The sequence below is a fragment of the Schistocerca gregaria genome, chromosome 3, assembly GCF_023897955.1.
Source record: "Schistocerca gregaria isolate iqSchGreg1 chromosome 3, iqSchGreg1.2, whole genome shotgun sequence".
NCBI lineage: Eukaryota > Metazoa > Arthropoda > Insecta > Orthoptera > Acrididae > Schistocerca > Schistocerca gregaria.
Genome location: NC_064922.1, coordinates 613,136,440 through 613,160,467, shown reverse-complemented (window position 1 = coordinate 613,160,467; position 24,028 = coordinate 613,136,440). Strand labels below are relative to the sequence as shown.

Below are 24,028 nucleotides of genomic sequence, written 5' to 3'. Positions count from 1 at the left end.
TCCTGCACATCTGCTACCTCTCCGAGATCGTCACGTCTTCACCTTCAAGTTCTTGTTCACTGCCTTGGCCCTCATATTCAATGTGTTCATTACTCAATCCACTTCACTTTCCTTCAGGTGTGAAAAGTCAGGATGGACTTCATCATGACTGTCTTCAAATGGTTTGCGATTTTCCTTTGATACACATTTGAACTGAAACAAAACATCAAAAGAAATGCAATAAATAAGTGAATTCAGATGTCAGTATAACCAAATTATTGTTTAATGTGCACCTATGCAGAATAAAAAAACAATAAGTATAGTTAACTATTTACTACACTTACCTCTGGACATTGACTGTTGCTACAGAGCTCTCTGTCACACCAGCAGGTGTACATTGTACTTTTCACAACATTTGCTACCTCATTGCTTACATCAGGAAACAAACTGAGAAAGCTAACCAAACGAACTGAAGTTGCTTTAAGATTGTCAAGAAAAAGTCAACAAAAAAATACATGGCAGCAGGCATAAAAACTACTACTGTTGTACATTTACAACAGCATGCTCACTCAAGTATTAACATATTTGTGCATAGTTTTGTAAAGCTTAATGTATTTTTGCATATTTTTATGTATCTGTGCATATTTTTGCATGTCTGTGTCTGTTTTTGCATGTATTTATGTATTTTTACATGTTTTTCTCTTATCAAACTCCCTTATAACCACCCAGCACCTTCATTTGCCCATTTCTGCATCATTCCTTTTTCCCCAATCGTACATTGGGTACCTGATCCATCTTTCTGCACCAGCTCAGAAAAGTATCCCTTTCCCTGGCTAAAACCTAGCCCAACATCCTGTTTCTTAAATGCTACCTAAAGCACAGAATCCCTCCCCCAGTGACCTAACCATAAAAATTTCTTTCTCTGGATCTGACCCCTCCTTTCACAATGATCTTCACCTTTTCATATTCCACTATTCCTGTCCCTCACAAACCTGGTACTGCAAAAACACATTTTCATGGCACAGACATTCCAGAACCATCTCTGCTCCCTCCACAAGATGCTGCTAGTATGCAATCCCTGCTGCATACAACACATCTCTGAAATTGAATCCATTGCTCTTGAGCATCTGGAGGAGCATTCCTGACATCAACTCTACAAATTATCCAACCAGCTGACATTCTACTGCCACCACGGGGCACCACTATCCAGCCATCGTGTTCTTCCTTGTCCACCCGTCATAGCACCGACATACTGCCTATCAGATCTTTTCAACCTGCCACGCCCTCCAGAACTCCCTAACAATTGTCCAAATTCTTGAATGCTGTTGTTAACCTTTCCACCAAATCCTCAGCCTCATAGAAGTTTCAGTCCTTTCCAGAGACCTCACCTTTAGTGTTACACCCAAATTTGACCTTTTGGACTTGTCAAAGACATACCCTTCTTCTGCTGATCCATGCAGTGGAAACACTTCTTTGCCACCAGTTCCTCCAACCAAAGACAACCTAATTCCAGCATAAAACTGTGCCTCTCCCATTTCCTACCACCACCCAATCGTGACCCTCAACTCCTTCCACCTAACCACCCCCTGGTCACATTCCAGAAATTCCTTACCTCTAACTTGACCTCACCATCCTTCCCCAGGTCCCTTTCTGAGAACACCAACCTTTCAGCAGAGGAAAGGACAGCCTTGAAACAGCTCCTGACCTAATCATCCTCCCTGCAGACGAAAGCTCCTCCTCTGCCATGAGGAGTTGCAGCGACTACCTGGTGGAAGGTGTCTGTCAGTTGTCTGACTTGTCCACCTATAAACTCTGCCAGAGTGATCCCATCCCAGAAGTCCAACATAACCTCCAATCCCTGCTTAAAGCCTTACGCCTTTCCCAGAAACTCTTCCCTCAATCCATTTCACTCCTCATTGCGCACACCCACCTTCTATATGCTCCCCAAAATTCACAATCTCAACAATATTGGAGACCCATTGTAGCTGGTTGTTGTGCCCCACTGAAAGGATTTTGGCCTACACTGACCAACACCTCCAACCATATGGCCATAATCTAGCCTCTCACATCAAAGATACCAACCACTTCCTTCACTGACTCTCCATCATCCCTACCCCTTTACATCCTGGTCCCCTACTGGTCACTGCTGACAGTGCTTCCCTATACACCAACATCTTTCATGCCCATAGTCTTGCATCTATTGAACACAACTTTTCACAGTGTCCTTCAGACTCTGAACCCATTATGTCATTCCTCATACACCTAATTAACTCTGTCTTAACACATAACTACTTCTCTTTTAGAGGGAAGATATACAAAAAATTTGCGGAACAGCCTTGGGCAACTGCATGCTAAACTGTTTATGGGTCATCTAGAAGAGACTTCCTAGCTTTCCAAAATGCCAAATCACTAGTCTGATTCAGGTTCATTGATGATATCTTCAAGATCTGGACTCAGGGCTAAGACACCCTTCACAACTTCAACACCTTCTCTCCCATCCACTTCATCTGGTCCTCCTCAACCCAGCCTTCCACCTTCCTGACTTTTACCTCCACAGTTCTGATGGCTCCATCCACACTTCAGAGCATATTAAACCCACCAACCACAAACAGTACCTGCATTTCAACACCACAGCTTTCATCCCTTCCACTCCAAAAAATCACTTCTATAAACCTCGGTTACCTGGGCATGGATCTGCAGTAACAAGAACTCCCTTGCGAAGTATGCTGAGGTTCTCTCTAGGGACTTCACAGACAGGCATTACTCCCAGACCTAGTCCACAAACAGATCTCCTATGCCATTGCCCCACACACCCTCAATCCTCCCACCACCCCTTAGAACCAGTTATAAGTAAGTGCCCCCTTCGACACCGAGTGCCACCTCGAGCTGGAACAGCTGAACCACATCCTTTGTCAGGGTTTTGATTACATGACATCATGCCCTGAGATGAGGGACATCCTACTTAAGATCCTTCCCACCCCTCCTGAAGTGGTGTTCCACCACCCACCCAACCTCCATAACATCCTCCAATTCCTGCCCCTTGCCACAGGGACCATATCCCTGTGGAAGGCCCAAGTGCAGGACCTGCCCACTCCATCCTCCAAGCACTTCCTATTCCAGTCTTGTCACAGGCTGACCCTACCTGTTTAGAAGCTGGGCTACCTGTGAAAGAAACCATGTTATGTACTAGCTCTGCTGCAATCATTTCCACAGCTTTTTATATTGGTATGACTACCAACCAGCTGCCCACCAAGATGAACGGCCATCGCCAAACTGTGACCAAGAGCAAAATGGACCACGTTGTGGGACAATATGCAGCTGAAAATAATGTATTTGATTTCAATAGCTGCTTCACAATCGGAGCTGTTTGGTTCCTCCCCTCCACAATCACCTTTTCTGAACTGCACAGATAGGAGTTATTCCTACAACACATTCACCACTCCCAAAACTATCCTGGCCTTACCCTATGGTAAACTAGTCTCCCCTAAAGTTTCTGCTCCCTCTGTCCTAATGCTTCCTCCCAGTTCACATCCCCTTTCACTCATTGTGTGCCCCTCTCTGCCAACACATCGTCCTGCCTTTCCTCTTCCCCGTTCCTCTCATTTTCCGCCCACCCCCTCCCCCTCCCCCTACCCTCCTATGTCTTCTGTCCCTTCCCCTTCCCCATCCCCTCCAGGTTGCTGCTTCTGATCAATGTGACAGTTGCATTGTGGTTCGAGGTGGTGGAGGTGGTCGTCATGTGCGTGTGAGATGCATGTCCTTGTGTGAATGAATGTACATGTGTTTCGTTTTCTGAAGAAGATTTTGGCCAAAAGCTAAATGTGTAACAGTCTTTTCATTGTGCTTGTTTGCAACTCAATGTGTCATCTTTACAATGAGTAGCAGTGTATCTTCTTCCTTATATTGTTGATATTGCACCCTGGAGTTTTTGTTACCTGAAATGTTAGTTAGATGGTAGTGACTAGGAGGAATTGAAAACTATGCTACATGTGTATCAGAGTCTGCTCTTACCAGTCTGGCACGCACTTTAAGAAGTAACTCAAACTTCTGAAGAATAAATCATTGCTGCTTACTTCTAGATAAGCTTCCTCTTAAATACACGTAGAACATGAGCTTTATTTTGTCTTTGGAACCTTGTATGTGCTTACAGTTTGTATTGTTCAATTCTCTAACAAAATAATAACCACACTGAATTTTGAAAGTCAAGAATTATGTACAGCTCCTTAAGCTGACTCATTTGTTGCATCCAAAATGATATTGTGTCCAGGGAAGACTTATGATCACTTTTTATTGCAACGTAATGTTTGTTAGCCATCAGGACCACAAGTACAGATTTTGAGTATAGATTATTATTATTTTACAAACTAACTTCAAATCTACATTGGAAAATGAATGTTTAAGTAGCTTCATGACCTATATTGAAGCTCAGAAATAAATATGGTGAAAGTATTAAAATATATATCAGATCATGCATTTCAATAAAACTGTAGCATGTCAGATCAACAGGCTTGTCATGCGGCATGCTATGTCTCAGTGTATAACAGTGTACCATATGAAATGCTTATGGATTAGATGTACTAGTTGTAATTGAAGGTATGATTAGTTGTACAGGATGGGCAAAATAGATATGGTCTGGAAAACATTTCCAGTAAGACTGACCTGGGTTTGGCCCTTGTTAATAAACATCACATAAGATGCTGGAAATGGCCGCCATTGACATCAAGCAAAGCTATGTTCAATTTACCAGGCTGTGACACACGCATAGATGCTCTGCCTGAGGGATCGAAGCAGTAGTTTTTCTATAGATTTTATGGCATGTGAGGATTATTTGAGTGCCTGAGACCTCTCGTGCACCCATGAAAGGTTTTCAAAGTAGTGTGTGCTGTTACTTCATCTAGGTGAAACTACCCAAACAGCCATTCATCTTCTGTCGTTTAATCCACGTAATTATGGATCAGACTGTTTCTGGACAGACCAGTTAGCATTAATAGTTTGATGAAAGAACTGTTTTACAATGCGGACACCAGACATTGCACATTAAACACTTCTTGAGATTATGCAATGGCTCTTCAAAGTTCTGATGGGAATTTTCTGATAAATAATGGAACATATCCTGTGAGTTCACATACCCAGACAGGATGAACCAGGACTGAGGATCCAAAATCGTGACACCACTTCTCTCAGGAACCACTGGAGGTATGCAACATATGAACATTCATCTGGATGCTTTACATTCATCTGGATGCTTTAACTGATGCAGGTCCCAAACTCTTTCTGGATAGGTATGGTTTTTATTCGCAACACATCTTATCGTGTGCTATTTTGCAAGCAAGTTTTGCATTGCAGTCTTTGCTGGAGGTTTTACCAAAATACTTTGTCTTAAACTCTTACCCACACAATTCCCCAAATGTTTTCCACAAATTGTGCTTTACATAACACTCAACAGTGGACGTATGCTGTTTTATCATGAGCACTATTTTGTGTTGCATTGAACTGGTCACTATACATGTCTGCTCCTCTCACTCATTCAGACATAATGTCACAGCAAAGTACTCAGAATAGAGCATGCGGGAGACGTACATTTCACTCAAAATATCCACATAACTTACAGGAGGCATGGCTAGTAAGAAATGTTTTTCGGTTGTTAATGAACTACAGAGAACTGCCAGTTTCCTGACTTGTGTCTGTCTCTGGTATTTTGGATTTTGAACAGATACAGATTCTTAAAATATGTTGACTGCCTGTAATTATTGGTTCTTGCTAGAGTAAATATTAATGCCAATTTATGACAAGCTGCTGTTCAGTTTGCAAGTACACACAACCTATGTGTTTTGAATGGCATTTATTTCTTAAACCACTAGTTAAGGTTCACACAAACTCATAACTGTTTAACTCTGTCTTACAGAAACTCTTATTATGCATTTCTATAAAAAATAAAAATTGTTTACAGTTGTGAGACCTAGATGTCGATGGATGCAAATTAAATGAAACTCTGTATGTAACATTCCTAGGCATTTGGGTGGATAACATATTCAAATCTTACCATCACATGTTACCCAAAAAGTTCAGATTTGCCAGCTTTCCATTTAAACTTTGACATCAGCAGTAAATAAACAGTTTGGTTTCTGAAAAATATATCCACAAATGAAGTTGTGTTTTCTTTCTGGAACTGGGTACTAGTATCCTTAGGGTAAAAAAAGGCTATTCAGTGTATTTTGCAATCTTTCTAAGGCTTTTGACTGTGTGTCTCACAAAAGACTTCTCGATGAAGTATGTCACTATGGCATTAGAGGAGCAGTGGGAAATTGGCTAAAACATTACATCTAAGATAAGAAGGAAAGGTAACTTTGGATGAGGTCAGCAAAGCAGGTGGGGGGATAGAGTCCAAGTGGGGCACTAATCTCTGCGGAGTTCTTCAGGGATCTGTGCTTCCTTGTTCTATTGCTGCTTCTCATACATACTATCTGATCAAAGCTATGTAGACACCTATTAGTGGCCATTAAAATGGGCTGTGTCCACCTTTTTACCATTATGATAGCTTGAACTCTCGTGTGGTCACTTCCAATGAGATGTATTAGTGCCTATGGAGGAATGACAGCCCATTATTCCTCAAGAGCCAAAATCAGAGATGTTGGAGATGCTGGATGCAGGGGTCTGGCACGAAGTCGGCTTTCTCACTTATTCCAATGGTGTTCCATTGGATTCAGGCCAGGGTTCTGGACAGGCCTGTCAATTTCAGGAATATTGTTGTCCACCAACCATTGCTGCAGAAATGTGTCTTTATGACAGAGTGCAGTGTCATGCTGATTGATTCAAAAGATCATCACATCCAAACTGCCCCTCTGCTGCACACAGTTCACAAAGCTGTGAAATGTGCTCACAAACTTCCACATTTAGCATTTTCTTCAGTACAGTAAGGGGTCCACTTCTCAACCATAAAAACATGCCCATGCTGTAACACCACCTCCGCCATACTTCTTTGTTGGCGAATAACATTCTCCAGGCATTCGCGAAACGCTAATCCTTCCATCAGATTGTCACAAGATACAGCATGATTCATCATTCCAGGTAACTTATTTCCAGGCATCCACGGTCGAGTGGCATTGCTCTTTACACTTCCTCAACTTTCACTTAGTGTTTACTACAGAAAAATGTGGCTTAAGAGGAGCAGCTCAACCATTGTATCCCATTCTTTTTAACTCACTATGCTTAGTCGTTGCACTGTCTGGACTGCTGGTAGTACTTTGTAACTCATAACTGATTCCTTATATTGATTTCAAGAACTTTTTTTATAACAACCCTCTGCACTGCTTGACGGTATCTATCCATCAGAACATGTGGACCACCAGGTTTTGATTGTTCCTTCACATTTTTATATCACAATCATGTCCCAACTGTCTACTTGGGCAGCTTTAGAATGGATTTATTATTTAAATCACATTCCATGACTAGCCCATGTTCAAAGTCACTGAACTCTCCTGAGTGACCTATAGTGCTGTTACTGCTTCTTTACTGACTGTCTTCTGTTATTCTTATGAATCCACCTCTCGTGACATCTAATGGTCAAATCTGTGTTATGTAGGGATATCCTGATACTTTTAATCATGTAAATGATTTACTCTTATCATAGGAAACATGTAAGTTCACAATCTTCACTGCTGGCACTAGCACTGTGCTATATAACAAACATTCAACAAATCTATAGATTGATGCCAACAAATTACATTCACAACTTGTAACTTTGCTCACCTGGTATTAAGCTTTTGGTAGCTGCACTGATATCTGTGTTGTTGGGCTACCAGTTGTGGAAGCATCTTACAGATACATGACAAATAATGTATGTCACACTGCAGTAATAAATTTTTAATTTCTCTATATTTATTTGTCATTTTCACCATTTTGGTCTAAATATACATACTGAAATATGTCTCACACAAGTAGATGACAATCTGAACTACATCAGCCTCAAAATTTAATTAATTTCTATGACAGAAATGTTGGTTATTGTTATTATTATTATTATTATTATTATTATTATTATTATTGTTATTATTATTATTGTGTGAGCAGATCTTATTACACTGGGGGGGGGGGGGGGGGGGGGGGCAGGGCAAATATCAAAATGCATGTAGAGCCATGCAGCTACTGATAAGCATCAAGCTTTTTTATTTGTTATTACACTTGACCATGAGCCAGTATCTAATACCATACCACATGAGTCATCTCAGTTATCAGAAAGGGGATTAATATAATGATAAATTAACCTCTGAAAAACCATAATTACATGGAACAGTCTCACCATTTTATTTATCTTCAGACAGCATCAAATACTGGCATGTTAGTATTAATTGTGCAGACATATTAAGTAAGTTTGAATAAAATGCCTGATTACAATGCTCTTCATGTAATGCACCTATTTTTATCTGAAGACCAAGTCAGAGTGATCTTTTAACATCTTCCTTTTTTGGTAAGAAATTGTGGGACAGACAAAGTGTAGCAGCAATACCAACACACGCATGCACATTACTGCAACCACTCATGCAATAGCTACTCTGACTTGCAAACAATGTAAAATCATTTTGCAAGTTTGCAATACTGATGGCTGAGTGCAGAACACTTCACACAGATAATATCATATAGTAACTGTACAATATGCTGACTTGCTGCATGTTGTTAGCGAATTACACCATGAATTGTACTTATTGAATGGTTACTACCTACTGACTGAGAGCGATACAGAGACGTAAACGAAATGATTGATACCTGGCAACTGACTTATACATAGTACTGTACATTTTGACTATCGGGTGTTGACTTCTAACACAAAGTTTACATTTTGATAACTAACTGCAGAGTGGCCGATTTATTGTTGTGTGATGTGCATAAGATGACAAATCAAAATTTGGTTGTTACATTTTTAATATTAATGTAAAAGGTAGCAAAATTAATGGATACAAAATTACAACTTACAGAAGAGCAAATTTTTTTAGCTATGAGCTACACAGTTTCTAAAAGGTAAATTATAGGTATTTTTTTATGAAAATGATTTCCACTTGCATAGGAATTCTTAAAGCCTGTCAAAAAGTTTCTAGAAAGTGAAAATTTCCAAACTGAATAATTAACAAACTGACAGTGTAGGAAAAGATAGATTGCTACTTACCATAAAGATGACACTTTAAGCTGCAGACAGGTATAATTAAAAGACACTTACACATAAGCTTTTGCCATAGCCTTTGCCAGAAAATGAAAGAGAAACACAAATCATTCATTCACACAAGCAGGCACACTTCACACACACCTGAGCACCAACGTTGGGCCCTGGAGATTCTGTTGTTTGTTTTTGCAAACTAATAAGTTATGGACGTGAAACTGTGCATTTTAGAATTGAAAAAAGCTGGGCTACAAAATTATGGTATTGAATTTTGGAAATAATCGGTATTTAAGATTCGAACTTTCTGGAACACAAGATTTTGAATATGAATAAATTTTTAAACATGATCTCTTTGAAAAAGTTAAGCATTTTCAGAGAAGTGGAATAGGGTGTTCAAATAAACTAACCCATTTAGAAATAAACAGCTGTTTGCTCACTGACACTTTATCCTCACATGTTTTGTATGGATCGTAAAGGACGAATATTTCTTTAGATTTCCAGGTGAACTAACTATAATATTATCATTGGTAATAGTGAAACTGTGCAGTAAATAATAAAGTTTGTTGAAATAAAGCATGAATAATAAATTAGCTATTTTATGTAACTGTCGTGTATGTGCTATTAACAAAGCAAGATTAAATAAAGGAAAAACAAATATATTCCTGTCAGGAGGGCTATGGGAACAAGTAAGATAGTCCCACCTTGCTATGTTACAAACACTCATAAGATGTTTCAAAGTAAATTGTCTCTGTAAAGCTGAGCAAAAGTAATTATATCCATTTCAGCTCCAATCACAAAATCACTCAGGAGATATCTATTGTACAAGACAGCTGGCAAATACAAAGAGTGTACTTCATCAAATTCTTTGGCCTTCCTTATCAGTAGCTGGGTTAGCTGGGTGCATCATGTGTGCCAGACCATAAAATAATTTTTTGCGCAGCTATATTTGCTATTAGGACAATCTCGCATATTGCATTGTCACAGGGTCATATACTATGTGTACTTCCAATCTATTATGGGCAATGGAGTTATTTTATTCATTCACATCAAAGAAAATGATTGTTCTACAAAAACAAAAATGATTGTCCAAAGTATATGCAGTTTCACTGAGAACTACATACTGCAATCCTCTTAAGGGACTTGGGATACTTACCACCACTTTCCAATAAATTTATTCCACTATGAACTTCATGGTTGATAATCCAGTGCACTGTGAAACTAATAACCTCAACAGAAGAGAAAAGATTACCGTCAATTGTGAATTTAAAAATTTAAACCAGTTACAGAAAGGTGTGCAGTATTCGATTTTTCTTCATCATCATCTTCATATCCTTCCAGAGAGTGGGGTAGTATGTTTATGAATAATTTACATCCATTTTGCTCCATCTTGATGTACTTCATGTCTGGGTATTGTTTCCCTGTTTTCTCCTCTAGTTTTCAGATCTTCCTTAATCTTTTTCTGAGCCATCTTATTGGTCATTTCGCCACACATTCCTATCTGAGTTTCATTTTGGGCAAGTAATGATCCATCATCCTGTTCACATGCCTAAACCACTTGAGCCATCCAGTACTCACCACTTTTCATTGACAGATCCATTTGCATCTCTCCTCTGATGTCTTCTTTCCTAATTTTATCTCAGTTAGTCTTCTGCAAGGTTGATTGCAGTAATTCCATTTTGCGTGCTTGTAACTTGTTCAAATCTGCCTTCAGTTGCATGTTGTGCTACTGGGTTGTCAGCTTTGTCTGGTAGTGGCCATTTATCCTGGTGGACATTTGGTTGGTAATCATACTGACGTAAAAAGCTGTGCAGTGTTTGCAGCAAAGTTGCTAGATGACATATGATGTGCCGAAATGCAACCCTGGCACTCTTCGTCCAGCCAGCACCACGTAGGTGGATGGTCGCTTGTATGCATGCATGCCTGTGTGTGTGTGTGTGTGTGTGTGTGTGTGTGTGTGTGTGTTTCACTCTAGCTCAAAAAATGATTACTTTGAAGGTAGCAATTTTTCTTTCTTTTGGTGTGTGCCTGTTGATAACTCAACGCTTCTGCTTTTCAGTGAGCTGTCTCTTTTAATCCAGAAGCATTTCCTTTTGACCAGAACTTTCCTACAACATTCAAAACTTTTCATTCATTAAATAAATTTTTAACAAAGGCATATGCACTGTTTATGCATATAGTTTCATTATTTGTTTATTTATTGTTGCTCGGCATGTGCCAATACTTGAAAGACATCTTTTTTTCCATTCTTTTGTATTTGTTCTAATTTTATGTTTTTCTTTCCCTGAAACTGTCTCTGTAAATTAACTGCACTTTCCTGTATCACAAGTTCTGTGTGATTTACATCTATTTATTTGTTGACTCTTTCCACATATGAGCTTCTCACATGCGTGAAAGGATCTACAGAATATGTATATAAATAAATAAATTCCTCCTTCATGACTGGATTTATGTAATGCAGTGTATGAATGAATGAATGAACAACTATTCTGCATATACACATATATGGAACATTTAACTGTATTTGAAAATATTATGAAAGGCTGGTTGCTACTCACCATATAGTGGAGATGCTGAGTTGCAGATAAAAACAACAAAAAGACCATGGCCATAGGTGTGTGTGTGTGTGTGTGTGTGTGTGTGTGTGTGTGTGTTGTCTATTCTGCTGAAGGCTTGGTCAAAAGCTTTGTTTCACATTTTTTATTTGTGCCTATCTGCAACTCAGCATCTCCACTATATGGTGAGTAGCAACTATCCTTTTTATTATACTGTTATTATTCCATCCTGGATTTCCCATTGTTTGATTTAACTGTATCTCCTTACAGCGGAGACAAGATTCTAATGGGAGCTCATCTGATGATGGTGCACGAAGTTCTGGCCATGCTAGCATGTCGGATGGGCATCTTAGTTCATCACCATCCTCTGAACGTCATCAGCATTACAGGTCACCGTTGAACTCTGTACCAGAAGATGAGAGGTGAGGCAGCTGTCTGAATTACTTCAACAGCTCTTTTTACTTTCAAGAAGCCTATTATTTTTTATGGGTATGTAAGTAAGTCAGAATGTCGTGATGATATAATCAGTTTATAAATTGCATTTGGAATATAGTTGTTAAAACTGAAGTGAATGTGTAAGTCAGAAGAAGAATGCTCATTTATTAGTCGCTGAAACTGGACATAGCTGGTGGACATTCAATAAAAAATGATGAATTTTAATTGTGGAGGAAGTGACACTGGAAAAGACTGAGAAAGAATGGATTTATTATTATTGTAAGGAAGAGACACTTAGAATTCCAGATTGAGAAAGGCCCTTGAGGTACACATAAGTAGTCACCTATTCTGTGTGTCTATCTTGACTTAGGGTTCTGGATGGCTTTGCTTTTCTATATTTTGTGTCTGTTTGTGACCTCATCTTGTTTGCTGTATGAAGTTTTCTCCAGCCAGGGATTTTGATTCTAAATGCTCAATTATTTCATTTATTATTACTTATTTATTATTAAATAGGTTCCTTCTTGTCAAAATACTGTTGATGCTCATTAAAAGGATAATGGTGTATGTATGTGTGTGTGTGTGTGTGTGTGTGTGTGTGTGTGTGTGTGTGTGTGTGTGTGTGTCATGAAAAGAATTGAAGGTATTAACTCTATGTAATTTTGTACTTTTTTTTCCAGAGTGCTCATTTCAGTAGAATTCTTCTGGATTGTAGACTATATAGTCACGTAAAATGCTGTGTCAATATTCTAGCTACTGTAATGGATTCAGACCACATCACTGTACTTTTAAAACAACAATGCATTTCGTTTATGGATCTAATTTTTATTTTTTGTTTATTTATTATTTTTTTTCCTATTCCAAATGGTTCCCTTGGGCACAAAGTCTACTGGAAGCCGATAAGCACTGATAGATACCTGCAACCTGTGTACCACCACCACCCACTTGGTTTACTAAGAGAGCTCACTGAATCTAAAGCACTGACGTAAAATAGAACTACAGAAGCTGCCAATCAATTTCAGAGCCAAAACATACAGTAACAGACTAAGTTAAGAAACTATGAAGAAAGTAATGTCCACAAAGAACAAGAGCAACAAATATGAGGTGGAATAACCACACTCTGTCCTTGTATTTTACCCGGAAGGAATCTTAACCATTCGAGGAAAATTCTTCATTGGGTGAACATTAAATCAAACTATCACAGGAACAACAAAATTAATGACTTCCTGATAAACCACTAAAGGTTTCATCAGTTCACTGAACGTGCTGGGAGTTTTTTTCTGAGTGTATAGTTGTCTACATTGGGAAGACAAGGCTACCTATCAGAACACAGGTAAAATAGCATGAGCATTCTGTACAACACGGAGACCATCACTAATTCACAGTGGAAGAACACCGAACTGAGTGTGGTAAAAGTGCACAGTTTGCAGAGACTTATGTTTTAAACTACAGTCAATGAAGGTGGTCAACCCAACCCCTTCTTCTCCAATTCCAACATCCAATCACATGCCAAACTCTATTTATATTTCCAGAGTGAGATTTTTAATCTGCCAGGAAGTTTCTATTTATATTCTCTCTAAGAAAGTAGTGTCAGTATAGTGGAATTAAAGTTCTGTTGCCCACTAGTATTAAATGTCCTGATGAAGACCATTAACAACACTGACTGAATAGGTTTTACATAATTTTACAACATGATATGATCTACCAGAAGAATTTTATGAAAATATAAACTTTATGTTAATTGCTTGCAGGACAGACTGTATACATAGCACACTTTTAACTCAGTGTGCATTGTCCAACTTTTTTTTGCTAGTGATGTCCATCCCTAAAGCCTGAAGTATGACTTTTGAAGTTCTTTAAAATTCACATCTACAACAGTCTGATAACTTCTTTGTTGGATTCCAAACATTTTCCAACCATAAATTCCTTTAGATGTCAAAGCTAGAAGGTGCAAAATCCAGTATATAGGGCAGGTGTTCCACTTAATTGTATTTTAGATCTCTTAACATTGTATTGTTAAAGTAAATTTGTGGGCAGGTGCATTATTCTGGTTAAAGATGATTACATTACACTGTTGAAGCACATTTGTGGGCAGGTGCATTATTCTGATGAAAGATGATTTTCTAATTTCTTTCGCAATCCAGACCTATACTCATGGATTTTTTTATACAGTTTATCTAAAACAGTTCACTAATTATTTCATACAATTGGTCCAGAAGACCTCACTAAAAGGTAATTAATTAGGAGAATCAGTTTTGCCTCTCAAAAAATACTTTGTATTCTTTCATGAAAACACTGCCTCCTCTCTCTCACACGACCACTGTCTCCCATTCATTGGTTTGAAGCCGTGTCATCCACAGTGACAAATCAGCATATAAAATCATTTGTTCATTTTAAAATGCGGCAACCATTAATGTGTAATTCATTTTTGCACTTTGCTTGTGCAGGATCCAAAAAATGCATCACCGATCTCGTCTAAATCTTTCTAATAGTTAATTCTTCATTTGTACTCTACTTTCTCATACAACTATGGCAACAGCTATTTCACCAGTTCTGTATGAATTTCTGAATGGAATAAACTTTCCAAAATATAAAATTCTGTAGTGAAACTATTTTCCAGTTTGTACAACTGAACAAAAGACACACAGCTACATTGAAAAGGTGTGTTAAAGACTGTTCTGCAGATCATTTTGATATGTACCTTATTTTGAAACACATCCAGAACCAGGATCAGAACTTTTCCCGTTGTCCTCACCCAAATTACAAAAAGTAAGCTTGCAGTGACACATTTTTTGAGCAAGTACAGATTAGGTATGAGAATACAAAACAAAGGAGTAGTGCCACTGGAGGTTAGTGAAAAGAATTAGTGGGGAAAATGGGTCAGAGGGGAATAACAAACAGAAGAGTTACTCAAACTCAAGGTAAAAAGAAATATACAAGTTCCTAAAAGAGACCTCCATTTTTTCTTATTCTTTTAAATGGTGCTACAGTGATACTGATCAATTTCATGTTAAAATGTTCTCTACAGATAAATTGTTTCCCCAGGGAAATACTTCGTCTGTCAGATAATTAACACAACATGTATTAGCATCAATTTACATACAGGTGATAGCATTGTAGTGGATTTATTTAAGCCCAAAATAGAGAAAGCACTTGAGATGTGGTTGATAGCTACTGTGTTTTAATATTATTCCAAGTATGTCTGTATAATTAAATGAACTTGTTAAATGGAAATTAATGAAGTGTTTGTTATAGGTTGTCTGCTAGTGTGATGCCAAATCAGTCACGAACAAATCGAAAAGCTACCCATAACCGAAGTCGCCACAGAGCTACCCCAGCCAAGGTATTTCTTATTTATAAAAATTACACTTTTTCACTTAGAGCATGCCACAAAATCAGATACTCTGCAAAAACAAATTTCTGATAACAGTTGGTTCCGGCTGGCTCAGGGCTGGAAGACATCAAACTTGCTATCCAGCAGCTGACAATGAGATCACACACGTCTAATACTGGGTATTCCACATCTACGTACTCCAGTCTGAGTGGCAGTGAGTCCAGTGAGCCAGCAGTACGTCGGCTGATGAGACATTCTTCTCTTGAGACAATAAATACTAACGTTACCAGTGCTGATGAATTTGTTTGGGTGGATTCACACAACAGGTAACTGCTATTGTTCAGTGCTTTTAATCATGTAGTGCACATACATATGGTAAGTGTCCTGTCATGTTTTAAAGGCCAAGTCTGATCTTTGCAACCATTGTCTTCTGTCTTCCATTTGGAACTTTGTTTTTTGATAGTTTTTGAATCTATTGTGCTTCCAAGATCTTAAGTGTAAAATCCCCTGGGTCTACCACTTGTTGTGTCCTGCCCCCCCCCCCCCCCCCACCCCCAGCTCCCTCTACCTCCCCCAAAAGATGATGTTTGCAAGGAAGACAAGGTGTCTGAGAGCATAGCTTATCATTTTTACTTTGCTTCAATTCATCTCCTTTGTGTGCAGCTCTGTTTGGTTATTTTCCTCCATATCCACATTTCTGTTGATTATACATTTTGTATTTTGTCCAGTTTTCTCTTTCATGCAGGAATATGTTCCAGATGTGTAAGCCTTGGCAAAAGTCTTCCTTATCTTGATGTTCACAGGGTTACTTGTTGATAAGCTTCTTTTTTCTGGAAGGTGTTCTTTTAATTTCTGAGTTGCACCTTTTATCTTCCAAAATGGTGCTCCCTGTCCAACAAAAATGTTTCACTTTTATCAGATTCGAGTTAACCAGTTTTACATTTATGGTAGTTGAACAGTGGCACTTACTTATACTAATACCTTTTGCCTTATTTTCAATTAATCTGTGCCCTGTGTTTTCTCTCTCTCTTTCTCTCTCTCTCTCTCTCCCTCCCTCCCTCCCTTCCTCCCTCCCTCCCTCCCTCTCCTCCTCTCTCTCTTCAACCAAAGTTGTTGTTTTCCTAAATATACAGGTTGAATACTAATTCCACTGCCAAAATTTTGGAGGTTGTTCAAGAATATTTTCTTTTTATTTTGATACAAGGAGCCAGAGTCTCCATGGTTCATTACAGTGTAATTGTATTTCATTTGATATCTTAATATCACTTATCTTTGTAGTCCACTGAAAATATATGCACAACATTGAAAATGTTGAGAATACCAGTATGCACTGTGTATCTTGTCTCAAAACATTCTTGTTCCATTCAAACATGGTCGTACTGTACTTTTCGCCATCAAGCTTGCATTCAGTACTACTCATATCTGTTCTGGATTTGTTTATTCTATGGGGTACCTATTCACTGAATGCAGTGGAGGATTGACACTATGATAAAAGTGTACATATTTCATCTGAGGATTGTTGCATTACTCTATGGTTTGATGATTGCATATTACAGCTTTTTTTTACCATTTTCATGATGTTCATATGGAAACAATGGTTGGGTTATAACAGAGTAAATAATAATTACACTGATTCCTTATGCTAAAACACTCAGAAAATATCTCTGAACAACCTGTGAAATTTTTTCAATGGAGTTTAGGTTCACCCTATATACACGGTGAGTCAGGAGGAGTGGTTATTCTAGTATTAGTGTTTCTGAACAAAATACTTCATATGGACTTATGTCCTCTTCCAAATGATTCTGAGATAGAACACATTTAGTGTACATTTTTATTTATTTCCTATATTATTCAAACATTGCCATTGTGTATGACATACCACAGTATTGCAGAGGAAGCTGGGACAAACAATTTGATAACGGACATTTGTTGTCTATCAAGTCGAGAAACTACCTCAAATTGGCATACAGGAGCTACATAAGGTACAGTGAATGCACGTTGTGCAAGATTTTCAATATTCTTGCACTGTCTTTGTGCAGCCTATTAGTTCTGCAAAACAAATGAATAGGACCATTCTTGTAGGAAATTTGATGTACTGTGACACATTTTTGCTGGAAGCTGGCATTTTCTAGTTATTCAAGAAAAATGTACAAAAGTGATATTAAATGTGTTCTATCTCAGAAAGCATTCAGAATAGGACGTATGTCTATATGAGTATTTTTGTTCAGAAGCACTCATCCTATCACTGTTTAAAGCATGTACCTTTCCTCCTGACTGACCCTTTATTGCTATTAAGTAATCTAGAAGTAATTCTCATGATTATCAATGTCAGTAGATTAGCACTAATTGTAATTGGTTGTTAGTGTACAGAAGTAGCCTGCAGTGGGATGATGGGAATTGTATAATGTGGTGAATGAATGAATGAAGCATCTAGTACATCCAGCATCCTGTTCATGTCCGTTTCTGAGTCCACAGCTAGTGCAATAACACCATCAAGTTTTATGCGGTGAATTAGCTCTCCACTTATCTTTTTCTTTGATTTTATGTCTTAAGTTGTCAATCCCTTTCTCAATAAACATATTACATGGATATGATGAAAGGGGTCAATCCTGTAAAGAACTTTTTTTCCTGTTTGCAATTACTGATGTGAACTGATGCTGATGCAGTTCCAAGTAAGCCTTGTATTTTTTTCAGTGAGTCCATATCTTTGTTGTACATGGAAACAGAAATTTTCAATATGCCAGGTTAACTTTCTTTCCCAGCTCTTTGAAACTGGCAGTGGTATTTCTGTTCAAGTGCAATAAATCTTCTAGGGTCATTTGAAAGGATTAAATTGCTTCTCTAGTTCCTCCTCCTAGTCCAAATCTAAACTGATCTTCCTGTATGTAACTGTCTATCTTATTTTTTAGTCTATAAAATTATGAGATAGAATTACTTTAGGAGACAAAATCTTCAATACTGCGAATAGACATGAAAGTGCATGGTACTAGCCTAGCTTTTGTCTGAGAACTGTCTTACAGCAAGCATGTCTCTCTCATTCTGAGAGACCGCCCTTCCTTTTTAAACTTTCTCAAATGACTGTTCTCTCTTCCTTGCAGAACTGTGTTTGCAGGAAATGCAGAACATGTGCTCTCTTCAGGCAATATGCCCTTTTGTTGCACAATGGCCTTAGTGTGGGATGACATGTAACCCACTTTTTTATGTCACCACATATTACATCTCTCTTTCAAACCAACTGCGAATTTCCCATAATCAGTACTAGAAATAAGTACACTCTTCATAAAGACTTACTTATTCACTTTCGTCTAGAAAGCTGTTCATTATTTAGGAATACATATTTTCAGTATGTATCCAGCAACCATAATTTTTTTTGAAAATGCAGTTTGAGAGGATAGTAAAGGATTTATTGGTGCCCAACTTCTCCTACTTAACTGATAAATTTTTAGAAACATCAATTACTGTACTTAGTAGTACTGTAAATTGCATGCAACATAACACCAGAATTTGATTCAACTGAAGTGCAGTTATCTGGCCGTGCGAACTGTTTTTGTGAATAGTGCTTTATTAGTCTCAAATGATACACAATATAAATTCTTTGATTCAGGTATAGGAGACATGTGAAACATTTGTTGTAAAATTCCACCACAAACAAAGAACTGACACTAAAAACAATATCTTGTAGTTGACATTTGACATCCAGTGGGCTCCCACGAGCTGTACACCTGTGGGAGGTGTACTAGCATTGTCAGCTTCCATTGTGTTTCCTCTTCACTACGCAAAACATTGTGCCTGCCAGTTTTCAGTCAACTGTTGCAGTAAGAGATTTGTGTAACATATAGTTTCACATACCTTACAGTGTGCAAGGAGAGTAGTCGAAAGAGGAGCACAGGGGAGACAACATGGAGTTTGACACTATTGAGATAGAATGTTTTAATTTTTATGTAATTTTTGTAGTAGATAGAGACTTAAAAGATTATGATTGTTAAGAGTTAATTGTGGACGAACTTGCAATAATAGGCCACTTTCTGAAGCTTACACGTGTGAAATACAATGTAATACATAACTTTGGATAGATATGTTACCAAACTAGGTATTTAGGTATTTAGTTAACCAAAAGGAATACAAAGAAAAATCATTATGTCAAATAGTTTTTGAGATATGATATAATAAATTTTAAGGTGTTTCACAGCCAGGAAAATTTCATGCCCTACAAAAAATTAATAAAATGTGGCCCTTATTAAAATTAAGAATAGGTTTCTGATATGCTGTGAAGTGTTTTTGCTTGTTTACTGTGGTACTGGTTGGCAATGTAAAGTCTGATCCAGAGCTGAGACTTCCTATTATTCAGTCTCACACTCGCCAATATCTTATTGCTGGAAGTTAGGAGTACAATCCAACATCCAATTCTCAAAATAAATACAATGTTTCTAATAAATGACATAATGTATATTGTACTCTCATTTATAATGCCTATGCAAAACAAAGTTGCTCAATTATTCAGAACATCACAATACATCGATAAGGAATATGTCCAGATATTATCTGTGTTAGTTAACATTTTCCAACTGAATACCTGGTTGACAAGTTTTTGCTTGTCCCCATGATGTCACAGGCATTGTCACAGCCACTGTTCCTCCATGGCTCACATCATATCTCTGAGGCAGGACCCAACGACATGGAATAAACCATGCAACCAGCAAATATTGTAAACATGGTAAGACGTCTATCATTGTCCCAGCTTCCAGATGTGCTGCGTCCATCCATTTCATAAGCATTCTCATAAATAAAACATACATCAAATAGTAGATTATATTAATTCATTATGAAAATAAACTTTTGATAGTGGTGATCATATTTGTTGGTTCGATAAATGCTTGTGCAACACACCACTTCATCAAAGTGATTTGTTACACTAAAAAACGAGATGATCATATGGCATTAATGGGTGGGAATCCCCCATCTAGGAAAGTTTGGCTGCCGAGTTGCAAGTCTTTTCAGTTGACGCCAAATTGGGTGAGTTTTATTTTATTGATGATGAAATGATGATGAGCAGAACTCGACACATAGTCCCTGAGTGGAGAAGATCTCTGACCCGCTGGGAATCAAACCCAAGTTCCCTGCATGGCAGTCAGACGCCCACACCCTGCAGCTAAGTGAGCTGACATATCGCTACAGATTCCTTCCTATGAGCAAATGATTTCATAACTACTGTGAAATGCCAACGAACAATGAACATTCAAAGTCCAAAGCTTGTTTTAACCTTCTTAACTACAAGTATCAATATCTTGTGTCAGTTTGATGTATAATCACAGCTGTAATTGCATCTCATTTGTAGTAAACATATTTATTTACATTTATCATATGTAAAATGCCCCACATTGAATAGTCCAAAACTAGTTTTAACCTTCTTAACTACAAGTATCAACATCTTGTGTCAATTTGATGTATAATCACAGCTGTAATTGCATCTCATTTGTAGTAAATATGTTTATTTACATTTATCATACGTGAAATTCCCCACATTGAATTATTAACCATTAATTATAGACATGTATTTGCCTTAACTTTAAGTTTGTTAACACATCTACCACTCTCTTACTGTGGATATGGAAACTTTGATAACAAATGTTTATTACCAATACAGTTCATTAAACTGTTTTATGAAATTTCTTTGTTTGTCTCACGAAATATTCATTATTAGGACCTACAGTCCAGTAGCCATTTAATCTAATCACCCATATTTTATTTAATCAACAATATCCCTGCCAGAAGTCAGGTTTTAGTAGCCATACCTGCAACACTTTTGGAAATCACTGGGGATGTGCTACCCTTTGGGCAAACCTGTGAATACAGGTTTTAATAAGCAGATATTAACCTGTGCAGTTGTTAAAGAGAGCACAGCATCCACTGTCATGGAGCAGGTTCCTTATCAAACACTTTCAGTATTTTAAACAGTCACTGAACCAAAGAAGACACATATTTTGAACAATTAATAAGCCTGTGTTGCTGAACCTTCTGTAACCAGTTACCTATCTTTTCAGTCCTGGAGAATAGCATACAAAACTCAGACATTTGCCTCTTTATTATTTCATCTTAAAACTACTATATGGAAAAGGTTTTCGAACTAATGTAAATTAATCTACTTTGCTACTTTGGTGCAATCTCTAAACTAATGAGACCAACTTATTTAGTGACCAACAAGATACACCTCTTTCTGCAGGAGGATTGTCCTTTCACAATTTCACATTTCTTGTGGTGCATGTCTTTTGATCATGTCTATATTTTGTTCCATTGTCCTTTTCCTCTAGGTTCACCTGTCCTTTCCAACACACCATACTTACATACAGATTACAGTTAATATCATTTACAACTCTGCCTTTGCCTCCTACACACAGATATCAAAGTAATCTACCTCTATCATATCCTGTACCCATACCCTGTTTCTAATCTGTCTTCTGTACTGTATTTATTGTGCTCCTATGTACTTAATCGCTCACTACGGTAACTCTGATTGTCCTCCTATTATGTATGTCAACAACTGGACACAGATATTACCCCATCATATTCCTCCAGTCAAGTGTGATGAAGCTAACAGCTAGTACCACTTGATGTCAACAACTGGACACAGATATTACTCCATCATATTCCTCCAGTCAAGTGTGATGAGGCTAACAGCTAGTACCATTTGTTCTGCAGTCCATTTGCTGACCAAAGTGTGTTAATGTCTATTGTTTGCCACATACTACACTATAAAGATGTGAAACAAATACTAACAAAGAGATAGAGGGACTGGCCAGTACTTACCTCAGCTCAATACAGCCGATAGATCTTTGGCTTCCCTTTGACAACCATGCCTCCATCCTTGCTACCCTCCCTGTTTACCTTTCCCTGTTGCTTCATAACCTGGGTTGTGAGTAACTAAATCCACTTTCCCTTCTTCCCCTTTTTTCCCCCCTCTCTCGTCCAAGATGAAGGAACAATGTTCCGAAAGCTAGGAATGTAAATTTTCTGTTCTGTTTTGTGTTATCTATCGGCTGTACTGAACTGAGGTAAGTACTGGCCAGCCCCTCTTTGTTAGTATTTGTTTCACATCTTTATATGAGATTTTCCATTAATCATTTATATACTACACTATGTCAGTCATTACATATAATTATCTCATTTTGTATCCATTAATTATCTTATCATGTTGCTCATGAAGTACTGAATAGTTAAGAGGTATTACAGTTTTAAAGAACATAGGGAAAGAAGTAAGAGACTGCTATATATGGAAATCTAAAGCTGAAGAAATACAGCAGACAGCTTGATACCCAGTGGGCATGAATCTGGCAAATTCAAGCAGAAAGTGAATTTATCTGAGGGGTGTTTCTTGTGGTGCATGTCTTTTGATCATGTCTATATTTTGTTCCATTGTCCTATCCTGGACCCAACATTCATGATTAACTGATTCCAAATCAAATGATTTGATAGTGTATGAGTACATTCATTGTTTATAATCTTTGTAGAAGTCGTTGATGACTGATTACTCCATAGATTGCTTTATCTGTGAGTATTATGCTTCAGCGATGTAGGGAAGGATAGATTGCTATATACTGTAAAAGCAACACATAAAGTTCCAGACAGGCATGATTAAAAGGCACTTACTCATAAGCTTTTGACCTCAGTCTTCATCAGAAAAAGAAAAAGAAAAAGAAAAAGAAAGAGAAACACACACCATTCATTCACACAAGCAACCATTATCTCTGATTATCTCTCAACATGCCCTGAAATGAGGGACATCCTGTCCAAGATCCTTCCCACTCCTAAAATTTTGTTCTGTTGCACACCTAACCTCCACAATATCCTAGTCCATCCCTATACCACTCCCAATCCCAATCTATTGCCACAAGGACCATATCACTGTGGAAGGCCCAGGTGCAACACCTGCCAGTCCACCCAACCAGCACTTCTCATTCCAGTCCTGTCACAGGTTTATCCTACCCCATCAGGGGCCAGACCATCTGTAAAAGCAGCCATGTCATTTACCTGCTTTGCTGTAATCATTGCACAACTTTCTATATTGGTATGACTACCAACCAGCTGTCCACCAGGATGAGCAGCTGCTGCCAAACTGGCCAAGAGCAAAGTAGACCACCCTGTGGCACAACAAGTGCTTGATTTAAGTGGCTGCTTCACTACCCAAACTATATGGATCCTCCTCTCCACCACCAGCTTTTCTGAATTGTGCACACAGGAGTCATCTTTACAACACATTTTCTGCTCCCACAATCATCCTGGTCCACACCCTCTACTCCACAGTCTCCACCCCATCTGTCATATCACCTTCTCCACAGTCTCATCTCCCATCCACTTCGTTTGCCATCCTCTGCCAATGTACCCACCCATATTTCCCGCCTCCTCTCCTTGTTTGTTCCAATTTGCCCACCTGCCTGCCCACATCCTTCCGAACTGCTCCTGTTGGCATTCTAGTCCTTGTCCATCCCGTCAGACAGCACTCCTCTCTCCACCCGTACACTGCTATCTCTCCCCCACCCCCCCCCACCCCCCCACCTCCCACACTACCCCCGACCCCCTGGATGG

At 38.3% G+C, this 24,028-nt stretch overlaps 1 protein-coding gene across 4 annotated transcripts in view; it reads left to right on the top strand.

Moving 5' to 3' along the window:
* LOC126354385 (ankyrin repeat and BTB/POZ domain-containing protein 2) overlaps positions 1 to 24,028 on the top strand; it is a 592,792-nt gene that overhangs the window by 382,567 nt on the left and 186,197 nt on the right. For all 4 annotated transcript variants that reach the window (XM_050003989.1, XM_050003988.1, XM_050003986.1 and 1 more), the window contains 3 exons: positions 11,953 to 12,104; positions 15,370 to 15,457; positions 15,545 to 15,774. In XM_050003989.1, coding sequence (XP_049859946.1) covers positions 11,953 to 12,104; positions 15,370 to 15,457; positions 15,545 to 15,774 — 470 coding nt within the window. The remainder of the gene's footprint in view (positions 1 to 11,952; positions 12,105 to 15,369; positions 15,458 to 15,544; positions 15,775 to 24,028) is intronic.